This window comes from Globicephala melas, chromosome 2 (assembly GCF_963455315.2).
Source record: "Globicephala melas chromosome 2, mGloMel1.2, whole genome shotgun sequence".
NCBI classification, from domain to species: Eukaryota; Metazoa; Chordata; class Mammalia; order Artiodactyla; family Delphinidae; genus Globicephala; species Globicephala melas.
In genome coordinates, this window is record NC_083315.2 from 109,155,727 (window position 1) to 109,168,423 (window position 12,697).

Sequence of the window (12,697 nt, forward strand, 5' to 3'; positions counted from 1 at the left end):
TTATCTAATGAACCAACTATTGGTCTAATGCCTGCACTGCTCTTTGTCTTCTTGAAGACTGAAAGCTTAAACAATAACACCAGGAAAAGACAACCACCACCACCACCACCCATGGGCTTTCTGCAGTTCAACAGGTGGGATTCTGAGCTAAATTCTGACCTGAGTATTCTCATAGAGTCAATACAGATGACTGTCTGATGTTAATTTAATATTATAATGTTGGCTTGCAAAAGATGGTGAAGCACATTCCTAGGCAGAGTTAGTACCTACCTCAAAGCCAGGACTCACAGGAGACTGAAACATGAAGTCGTAAGAGCAAAAAGCAGACAAAGGTGCAGAAAAGGGGAGGCAGAAGACAAGAGAACCGTGTTATTGGAGGAAAGCAATGCATGTTACTCAATAATATTATTGGCAAATAATAGATATATTTTCAAGAAAAAGCAAAATGTGATACTAATCAGTCTTTGTGGCACAGAAACATCTGGGTTAGAAACTACTTTTTAACATTTCAATGGAACTACAGACACTAAGATTGCAAAAAACACAGTTTAAAGTTTTGAGTTGGTAGAGGTAAAGAAAATATCTACTTGTCACAGTGTCAGTGATGAAAGACGGTTCATTCACCTTCTTGAAAATAAATGAGAGTCAGAAAGAAGCATTTTGACCTTTAAGTGAAAGATCAGATTTTCTTCACAATAATTCATACTCTCAATGGAAAAAGAAAGAAAAAGGTCATCAAAGTAATCAAATGTGACATAGTTATCTGCCTGCAGGCAAGAATAAGTTGATGAATAATCAGTATCAGTCAGTGCTTTACAAACCTGAAAAGTCCAATAGTGGGTTAGAGTTTTAATGAGAGAAATATGTCTACAGTGTATTCTTTGCTCATTTTAGAGTCTTTGCTGCATATCATTGCTTTCTGTCTGATTTCATTTAAGGTTGAAATATAATTCAAAAGTAGAAAGGTTATGATAAATTTTTTTAAGAGGAGGAGTATCAATGAAAAATCTAAGAAACATTTTGGTTAAGTAGACATGCATCTGGTAATTTATGCTGAATATGTTCTTTTTCATCTCTGTTCCCTCAAGCTTTGTGGGGTAGCTCTGATAACTAGAAATTAAATCAAAACTGAAATACAGTTGACTCTTTTTCTTAACAAAAATGTATGATGGTGTTTTGAAATCCATGATATTTCCAGTGTTGAATAAACATTACACTTTGGGAAAAATCCTATTATTTGTTCTCTCAGTCCCTGCATCCTAATTTACAATCTACAGCTAACCCATTTTGTCAGAGACTTTGGAAAGGGATGTACATTTAGGTTGAGGTTCTGCTAAAATTAACTGTTACCCAGTGATACCAGTTAGACCTCTGGATTAACAGGAAGCATGAGCAGAATTCAGGAGCAACAATTGCTCATTTGGCCAGACCCAAACATGACTTTGGAGGAGAAATTATAACCCTGTTTGAATGTACTTTTATAGAACATTTTCATACAGAGGAGGCAAAGCTTTCCCTTTGCGAGAAGAAATCAAATTTCCTCAATTTCCAAAATAAGATATTATCCTTGTCATCAACATACCTAACATCCAAAGCTCAGGATTTTCCTCCAGTTTGTAGCCCTGAATGTCTTTATTCTGGGCTATCAGCAGAATTCAATTCCAGCTTAGTGCTGGTTTACTGCACGATATTTGAAGATGGTCTATGCAACATGCATTAATTGACTTATTCCTCTAAGTTACCATTTCTAAAAGTGCATGTTATTTTCGCACTAGGTATTTCTAGGTTTCCTGAGAAAAAGGGATTCCATAGTTGAGTCAGTTTAGGAACACTGATTTCATTATTGCAAGACTTCTGAGAGCCATAACTATGCTTAATGAATATTGTGATGTCCAGTACTTGGATGGACTGAGGAGTACTTCCCAATCTTATTTGACTAGGAGAAGGATTTTTTGCATAATATTTTATAGCACCATTATTTTAAAGAAAATATTTTGGGGAACACACACCTCTGTATTTCTCCCTTGCTATCAAATTAGAATCACCAGAAATGTCCATAGGTCGCCAAGAAAAAGAGAGCCACCTATTCCTTTGGTAGTTGGTTGTAATATTTTACTAGAGCTTTGTTTTTACTTTTGTTTTTCCCTTGAAAGAAGATCATATGAATCACAGTTGTGTATCTGTGGTGAAGACTACTGTAGAAAATGTTTATTATGTAAATGAATACTATATATATTAGGGTGATGTGGCATATTACTTTCATTTAGCACCCAAAGAATTTATGTTTCCTGTTACTGAATAATGTAATTTCTATAACCCCATTTTCTTTAAATTGACTGATAGGAATCTCAGAATTAAATTAAATTATTTACTTTTCTGATATAATATTTCATTCTTTTACCACATGACTTGGGATGAAGAAATCTAATGACTTTATAACTTGCTATTGTCATTTTAAAACCTTTTTATTGGGCTTCCCTGGTGGCGCAGTGGTTGAGAATCTGCCTGCCAATGCAGGGGACACGGGTTTGAGCCCTGGTCTGGGAAGATCCCACATGCCACAGAGCAACTAGGCCCGTGAGCCACAACTACTGAGCCTGCGCGTCTGGAGCCTGTGCTCTGCAACAAGAGAGGCCGCGATAGTGAGAGGCCCGCCGCACCACGAAGAAGAGTGGCCCCCACTTGCTGCAACTAGAGTAAGCCCTCGCACAGAAACAAAGACCCAACACAGCCAAAAATAAATAAATAAATAAATAATTAAGACCACATATTAAAAAAATAAATAAATAAAATCTTTTTATTGAGGTATAATTTATATGGAATAAAGTGCAGAAAATTCTAGGTGTACATATTGATGAGGTTTTACATGCGCATATAAGCATGTAACCTCTACCCAGATCAAGATATAGAATATTTCCAGCATCCAGAAAGGCTCTCTCTTGCTCCCTCTCTACGTGGGCACCTACGAGGAGCCATTATTCTGATGTCTCTCACCATAAATCAGTTTTTCTGGATTAGAACTTCATACACTGGATTCACAGGCATATAATCTTTTGTGTCTGTTTTTTTCCCCTAAATATTATTTTGTGAGATTCATTTATGTTGCTGAATGAATCAACAGTTCCTCAATTCTATTGCTGTATTGCTGTATACTATTCCATTGTATGACTCTACCACTATTTATTTGTTTCTAGCTTTTAGCTACAATGAATAAAAATGTTAAAACATGCTTGTAACAATACCATTCACACTGGCACCCCACCAAGGTGAAATACTTAGGTATAAATCTAACAAAATATGAATAAGATCTATATGAGGAAAACTACAAAACTCTGATGAGTGACATAAAAGAGCAAAATAATGGAGAGAGATATACCATGTTCACAGATAGGAAGACTCAATGTTATCAATTTGTCAGTTCTTCCCAACTTGACCTATAGATTCAATGCAATCCCAATCCAAATCTGAGCAAATTATTTTATGGATATCAACAAAGTGATTTTATAGTTTATATGGAAAGGCAAAAGACCCAGAATACCCAACATGATACTGAAAGAGAAGAATAAAGTTAGAGGACTGATGCTACCCAACTTTAAGACTTACTATAAAGCTATAATAATCAAAACAGTGTGGTATAAGAATGACAAATAGATCAATGAAGTAAAACAGTGAGACCCCAAATAAGCCCCCATAAATACAGTCAACTCACCTTTGACCAAGGAGCAAAGGCAATACAATGGAGCAAAGGTGGTCTCTTCAATAAATGGTGCTGGTGATTCACATGTAAACAAATGAATCTAGACACAGAACTTACAATGAATTAACTTAATTAACTTAAATTAAAAAGTAAATTAATGCAAGTTAATTAAGTTAATTTAAATTAAAATTTTAACTCTATATGAATCATAGACCTAAATGTAAAACACAACACTATAAAAATCCTAGAAGATAACATAGGAGAAAACCTAGGTGACCCTGGATATGGTGGTGCTTTTTAAAATCCATAACCAAAGACATGATCCTTGAAAGAAATAAATGATAAGCTGGATTTCATTAAAATTAAAAACTTCTGCTCTGCAGAAGACAATGTTAAGAGAATTAAAATACAAGCCACAGACAGGGAGAAAACATTTGCAAAATATTAGCAAAAGACACATCTAACAAAGATTGTTATCCGAAATATACAAAGAACTCTTGGAACTTCTCTGGTGGTCCATGGGTGAGATTCCACACTCACAATGCAGGGGGTCTGGGATCAATCCCTGGTCGGGGAACTAGATCCTGCATGTATGCCGCAACTAAGAGGTCACACGCCACAACTAAGAGTTTGCATGCCATAACTAAGAAGTCCGCCTGCTGCAACTAAAGATCCCACATGCTGCAACTAAGACCAGGGGCAGCCAAAATAAATAAATATTAAATAATATATCTATAGACAAAGAACTCTTAAAATTCCACAATAAGAAAACAAACAATCCAATTTACAAATGGGCCAAAAACCTTAACAAACGTCTTACCAAAAAAGATATACAGATGGCAAATAAGCATGTGAAAAGAAGTTTCACATCATATGTCATCAGGGAAATGCAAACTAAAACAATGAGAAACCACTACACACCTATCAGAACACAAAATCCAAAATAACGACAACACCAAATGCTGACAAGGATGTGCAACGACAGGAACTCTCATTCATTGCTGTGGGAATGCAAAATGGTGCAGCCACTTTGGAAGACAGTTTGGCAGTTCTGACAAAACATAATCTTATCATATGATACAGCAATTGCACTCCTTGATACTTACTCAGAAGAGCTGAAAACTTATGTTTACACCAAAACCTATACATGGATGCTTACAGCAGCCTTACTCATAACTGGCAAAACGTGGAAGCAACCAAGATGTCCTTTGTTAGGTGAATGGATAAATGAACTGTGGACATCTTGACAATGGAATGTTATTCCACTCTAAAATGAAATGAGCCATCAAGCCATGAAAAGACATGGAGGAAACTTAAGTATGTCCTACTAAGTAAAAGAAGCCAAACTGGAAAGGGTACATACCGTATGATTCCAACTATATGACATTCTGAAAAAGGCAAAACTATAGAGACAGTAAAAAAAATCAGTAGTTGGTAGGGGTTGGCTGGAGGGGAGGAGGGAAGAATAGATGAAGCTAAGAGGACTTTTAGAGCAGTGAAAATATTCTGCATGATACCATAATGATGAATACATGTCATTATGCATTTGTCCAAATCCACAGAATGTACAACACCATGAGTGAACCCTAAAGCAAACCATGGACTTTGGTTGGTTATGATGTGACTGGGTGATTATGATGTGTATGTCAACGTATGTTCACCAGTGTTAGCAAAAGTACCACTCTGGTGAGTGATGGTGATAATGGGGGAGGTTATGCATGTGTGGGTGGCAAGGGGTATATGGGAAATCTCTGTGCCTGCCTTTCAGTTTTGCTGTGAACCTAAAACTGCTTTAAAAAAGTGAAGTCTAAAAATTTTTTAGAAATTCTGGTACGTATTTTTAAAAATTAAAAAAAATTCTGGTACATATCTTTCCATGCATGTCTATACACATTTCTGGTGAATATATACCTAGGAGTAAAACTGCTGAGTCGCATGATATGCATATGTTCAGCTTTAGAAGACAACTGCCAACCGGATTTCCAAAGTTGCTGAACCAATTTATATTCCTAGTAGTAGTGTATGTGAGTTCTAGTTGCTCAATATCTTCACCAATACTTGTTACTGTCAGTTTTTTTCCCCCAACATTAGACATTCTGGTGTACAGATATCTCACTGTAGATTTAAATTTAGACTCTGATAAATAACGATGTAAAATACATTTTCATGTTTATTGGCTGTCTTCTTTTGTAAAGTGCCATTCAAGTACTTTGCCTGTATCTTAAATAAGGTTGTCTGTCTTTTCAACTTTTATAGATGTTCTTTATACATTTGGATATGACTCTTTTACAAGATATATATACATATTATATACATTGAAAATATCTTTTCCCATTCTGTGACTTGCTTTTCCACCCTTTTAATGGTATATTTTGCTGAAAATAATTTGTTAATTTTAATGATGCCCAATTTACCAATTTTTTTCTTTTGTCATCAGTGATTTGAGTCCTATTTGAAAAAGGTTTTTGTGACCCAAGTTACTGTAGATACTCTTGTATGTTATCTCCTAGAAGCTCCTAATCTACCTAGGATTTATTTTGTATATGGTATAAGGTAAGGTCAAGATTCATATTTTCCATATAGATATCCCATTGGTTCCAGAAATATTTGTTGAAAAAAACCATCCTTTTCTCACAGCAGTGGTACTGTTGTCATAACTTAGTTGGCCTGTATATGCGCATAGTTTCTGGACTCCTTCTATTCTGTTTCATTGGTTTATTTTCTGTTCTGGTGTAATACCACATTGTCTTAACTACGGCTTTATGATATGTTTGGAAATTCTCCAGCTTTGTTCTACATCAGGGGTTCTCAAACTCAGCACTACTGACATTTTGAGCCAGCTACTTCTTTGTTTGGGGGCTGTCCTGTACATTGACCTCTCTGTGATTTCCTTATTTCTGAGACATTTGTCCCTCAAATCCTGATTGCCTTGGTTGCTCCCAGGTACCTTTAAATATTGTTTTGTTATGTTCTGTTATACTGTATTCAGCTTTTATAATTGTCCCTTACAGGAGAGTGGTCTGATACAAGCTTCTTCATAGCTAGGAGCAGAAGTTCTGGAACAGATTATTAACTTTTTTGCCTAAGACTAAGCCTTGTATAACATGATTTCAAATGGCTTTAACTTTTCCCAAACACCACAAGAACATCTGCAAATTTTTAAAAAGATAAGATGATTTTTAAAAAGATCTAGATGATAAACAGAGATATTATAGGATCATTTAATCTTGACTTCTCCTATACAATTGTCTAAAAGTTTATAAAACTGATATAATCTTAATAAGTATACTTATACATAACGAAACAACATATTAGTGTGTCCTCCTTAAGTACCTACTGAGTTTTTCTTGTTTCCTTCTAACATAGGTGATGATGTACAAAAAGATATACACCCTTGCAGAGCTCTTATGCCATAAATTGCCTACATTTTGGATTTTCTCAAAAAAGGACTGCATCATGGTTGGAATAATGGATACAGTTTAGTGCCGAAGTTGATGACAGACAAAGCTTGTCATAAGATCTATGTTGTTATACTTTTTTTTCTATGTTAGCAGCAGTATAGAAATCCAAGACTCAATTTATTTGCCAGAAATGGGTAAATTAATAGAATTACCAGTATTTTAATCCATATGTGAAATGGTGATTTTCCAGTCAAAATAGGCAATCAAGTGTTGAATAGAAAAATCATTTTCTTACATTTGGCAGAAAATCTATACTTATTGCAGACTTGCAACATGGGTGGTCTAATGGCATTACTTAGCAATGCCATCTTAATATAGACCATCATCCTTTTCAGAAATGGAAAATATTGTTTATTGTATACGGACTAAAAGGTTTTACTATCATTACCATAATGTTACCTTTGACTAGGCATTCACTATAACCTTTAAACTATAGTTACTGGCCTTTTATGTTTTGCACAGGGATGAAAAGAGACATATTAGCTGCACTCTGAGCATGCAAAGAGAGACATACAGGCACCCCACAGGGGCAAAAAGTGCTATGATGAATGTAAAACGTGCATTTGAGAGCCAATGTGTCACCAACACTATTACCAAAGGCATTTTTCATTTAAAGGTTACCCATAGGGCATTTTATATAAGGTTATGAAAGTTCATGATAACATTTTTCGAAGTATCCTGTGGCCCCAATATTTTCTCACCTCATAAATATACGATTTGATCAAACTTTTGTAAGCATTCTTGGCAGATATAGTTAAAATATGATTTTTAAAATGTATTTTTAAAACATTTTTAAGCATTCTACTACAAAAAAATTCCGTTCAGCAATAAAGTGCTAATGAATTTCAACATCTGATGTACAATATAGCTTGTAATCAAGTAATTCGAATAATTAAATAATTATGTAATTTGATTAAATAAAGCAATTAAAGCAATTAAATAATTTGGTTGAAAAACACAAAAACCTGCTTAAAGACTTTAGTAACCTAAATTAAATTTATATATAAATTATGCATTCACATTTATAAATATGCATGCATATAATAATTTCATTTATATTTATAAAATCTAAATGATACATATGTGATGTTTGGAAGCATATACATATATGCATACATGTGTATGTATACATACATATGTGCATATATGTATATATTATTAAAAACTGAGATAGGTTTTTTCTTCATTTTAGTATTCAAATTTCACACAAAATTAATTTTAAATACATCAAGCATATATTAAGAAACACATTAAAACAAATTATATACATGCAACTCTTTCTATTGACTTATGAAGTCTTTGCACAAAAGCCATCATTTTAAAATTACCCTGTATGACTTTGAAGAGATCAAACACTTAGCCTAATATAGAAAATCAAACCGCTGATAAATGAAAAAGCACAGTAAAGATCAGCTTAAGTAACACCTCATCTTGGAAGTCTGGTCTGAATTCTCCAGGCAAACAATTAAATATATTCCTATTCTTTTTGAAAAACTGAGTTTTAAAGGAAGAATCTTTAGCATTAATTACCTAGATTCTAATCTATTCTAATGATGAATAACTTTAGTTTACAGCTTTAGATTACTTATGAGATGTTAACTAACTTTTAAAAATCTTTTCCTGGTGAAACTGAAACCAATACACATTAACTTATAATTTTATTTCTTAAACTTGTTTAAAAATGTCTATTCTGTAAACAGTATGACTCTCAGAGATGGTACTTAAAAGCAAGAGTAACTGCTAACTTATAAAATCACTACCTACAAAAATTTAAACGAAATCTCAGAGTTGGAAAGATAATAGGAGAGTTATTTGAAAAAGTAAATAGATTTTGACTTAAGCACCTTTCAGTAAGCGTATCATTAATTCTAACTAATACAACTTTATAAAGTAATATACCACCACACATGGATTCTGAATAGTCACCAAAATATAATATATTCTTCTAGTTACTGGTGGGATTTAGTGCCTGACTTCCCCTAACAGGTTCACTTCATGAAAACACAACAAACTCCCATCCAAAAGTCACAGAAACACAGAGTACAGACTTTTCCTATTTATCAAAATAAGCATTCATTTGAGTTATATGTCTGGCTTATGTTGCAACAAAATTTAAGTGATTTAAAGATCACAATGAAATATTTTCTGAACAACAGAGTAATTAATACAGCTTTTTAGAGATGGCTTCAAAATGCATTGCCCCTCTCCACCCCAGGGATTTATCTAAACTAAATGTTTCATAATTTTTATTTTTCTCTTTAACTGACTTTTGTAATTATTAGATTATAAAGAGTTTTTGTAATATCCACTAGCAGAGGGAATAAAAATAGGAAACTTAAGCTCACACAATTAGCTTATTTCAGGATAATGTTCTTATTTTAAATAGTGCACATAATTACCACAATTTTTACTTTGCTTTCAATGTTTGGAAAATCAAAATTTAACTTTCTTAAAGAAAAATATTTAAGCCACATCCACAGATATATATTTTGGAGCCAATGGAAATATTTTAAGTATTAAATGCTATTTTTCCCATGGCATTTGTCAACCAGTGTCACTTTGACATCAGCATGTATGCCTTTAATGCCAAACAATTAAAGACTTTCATCTTTTCATATGAGCGAAGTTCAGATTTTCTCCCAGAATAAACAGTCAACTATGCCACGAAATACTCTAATAATCATCAGAGAAGAAAATCGTTTATCTCTGGTTTCCAAATTTTGACAAACTATGTTTTGTCACATTCACGTATTAGTCTGTGCTGCTCTGGCTCCATGACCATGATGAAACCTCACAGATTTTAAAATTGCTCTAAGCTCACAGATAAAAGCAAACTCGAAGCTGTTGGATAGTTGTTGAAGCACTGACCAATCTACAGCACAGGCCCTGAAGAAACACAGTCATTGACACCCTGGCTGTGTCCTCTCTCCCAGGACGCTGTCTTGGATTGATTACCACTGTTACCACATCGTCCTACAGATTTCTCATGTAAACGGGCAAATGGATAAACAGGAGGCCATACCAGAAGGGGCTCATCGGGGGCACTGGTGGAAAGCTCGGCAGATGCTGTGCGGACAGTGCTGAGCCCAGTAAGGGAAACATTTGAGAGCCTTCTCCGCCTCACGCCGCTGCAATTGTTGGGGATTTTAAATGCACATCTCTTGTGGTAATTCAGCCCACATCCTGGAAGGAGAAAGTAAAAATGACTTTTGTTCAACTATAAATTAAAAGCTACTTTAGTATAAGTTGTAAATTATGAATTTTTAGAAACAGTGCTGCTTCCATTTTTCTTGCGGCTGTTCGAAAATGTAAATTTTCTTTTGAGCGTCTCCTGATTTATTTTCCCAATTTGTCAATAAGCTGGGTTTTGACATCTGATTTTATTGGATGAGCCCAGCAACTACCCTGGTTATCATTTAAAAAAATGTTTTCTAACATAAGGGACTTGGGCTTTGAGGGATCTAGCAATAAAACTCCAGTGAAATGACCTATTTTTAGCTGCCTCAAGTTCTATTGCAAGGGAAAATTAATCATAACGCTTCACAACTTTTGACTTGCACTGATTCGAATCATGGCTCCACAACTTGTTTGTCTACATTGCCTTGGAAAAATTACTTCACCTCAGTTTTCCTGTCTGTAAAATGAGGATAATAACTACCTTGCAGAATTGTTGAGAAAATATGTAAAATACTATGCATGCTAGTTTCTACATGGTAGATAATTAGGAAAAAGCACCATTTTCCTCTCAATATTTCTACTGTTCATAGTTCTATCACGTAGTCTTACTGTTCAGAATTTCCCCATGTGTCACATAGCAGGCCAGGCAAATTTTCATAAAACTACACTTTAGGCAGACTTTCTTCCAGATCACTGTCTCTTAACTTCCCTTCTTACAGATAGAAATTCAGAAATTATGGTTATTTTATTTATGGATTTCATCATAAAAGCTTGGGGTTTTTGGTCAAAGTTCAAACAGCTCTATCCCTCCCCGCCCCATCCTTCATCAAAAAAGAGCAAGGTATGATTTGGTCCGTTTTTAAGATTATATCATGGTATCCTATAAACCTGAATTATGCACTTCAAGGATTTCTGTCCATGGAGGATGATAAAACTATGATCTTGGTGTAGAAACTGGGTACACGTTCCAGCCTGCCACTCAACAGCTGAGTGACCTTGGATGGTTTGATTAACCTCCTGAATCTCAGCTCCTTTCAGCAAACATTTATTGAATGCCTACTATTCCAAGTTCTGGCTTAAGATGCAAATTATATGTTTAGCCTGTTAGCAAAATAAACAACACCTTATGGGAGAGAAACATATCCACATGATATAGGGGAAAAGATAGGAGAATCTGGTTTCCCAGATCAGGGCTAACATGTTGAAGATAGGAAATGAACCGAACAGAATCCATGCAGTACCCAGATCCCTGGAAGCTATCTGAAGGAAAGAAGGCATTGCAGAAGAGGGCACGACATAAGTAGCTAACTCCAGCATGCGTTCCACTTGGCTGGGGAAGGAATACCTTACCTTCACATTTAAGGCCTTGACGCACCAGCCCCCATAGCATTTCTCCACAGTGATCACAGAAAGCTGGAGCTCTGTACGAATGAACAAAGAGAGTGTGGGGGCGAATCTGAAAGTCTTCAAAGGTGGCGGAAGCTGTGAAAATAATAACATTGAAAAATAAGTTGAATAAATACGCTCATCTGTAGATAATTAGTATGCAAGATACTTAACATGCAAGTATGGGTATAACTGGGCAAAGTCAGGAAAGATAAGATGCAACACTGCTTGACTTTTAGCCATTCCACTCCATTCTTCTCAACCACAGCCTTATAAGTGGTGGCAAAGGAACCTCGTTCTTGTCTTCCTGCTGATATATCAAGGTCTCAGGCCACTTCAAAAATAGCCAAAACGCTAGAACAAAGAATGAATGAAAGAATAACTCAATTCAATCTATAAATACGGGATGTTGCTTTAAAACACTTTGCTTTTTCTCTTACCTAAATGAGCCAGAGAGGTATTCAGAAATATTAATGGAAAGGAAACACTTGATGAATGGAATTTAGACAGATCAGAAGACAGTGTACTTGAATATGACCTTGAAGAAGTACATTAGAAGGGTGGGGCCCAACTGGAAGAAATCTGGGCAGCCTCTTTTGGGGAGATACAGTTGTTTGAACTCTTAGGCAATATAACCAAGCATTTAAATCCTGACCTAAAAATAACAAGCAGTCTCTTCATCAATATGCCAAACAGAGGGATTTAATACACACACTGGTGAATTTCAGCCCACTCTGATAAATATATTTTAGAAAATCATATTCATGCTATAGGGTACTTTTTGTTATGCTTATTGTTATTTATCCCACATGGTATTCGTACAGAGTATTGAAATTCATTATGTTTTAAAAATTATACTTTTCCACATGATATTTTTATTATGTTATAAAAATAGTTCACGGTTTTTTGGTGTTGCTTAAATCAAGAAATAGAAAGGTACAGATAAATGAAAGTGAAAGACCACCCCTTTTCCCCA

General features: G+C 34.9%; 1 protein-coding gene across 3 annotated transcripts in view; it reads right to left on the reverse strand.

The window, feature by feature from the left end:
- PRKD1 (protein kinase D1) overlaps positions 1 to 12,697 on the reverse strand; it is a 334,300-nt gene that overhangs the window by 71,580 nt on the left and 250,023 nt on the right. For 2 of the 3 annotated variants that reach the window (XM_060294694.1, XM_060294695.1), the window contains exons 3-5: positions 11,686 to 11,817; positions 10,181 to 10,341; positions 271 to 294 (exon numbers count right to left, since the gene is read on the reverse strand). In XM_060294694.1, coding sequence (XP_060150677.1) covers positions 271 to 294; positions 10,181 to 10,341; positions 11,686 to 11,817 — 317 coding nt within the window. The remainder of the gene's footprint in view (positions 1 to 270; positions 295 to 10,180; positions 10,342 to 11,685; positions 11,818 to 12,697) is intronic. The other variant, XM_030854701.2, reaches the window with a different exon arrangement.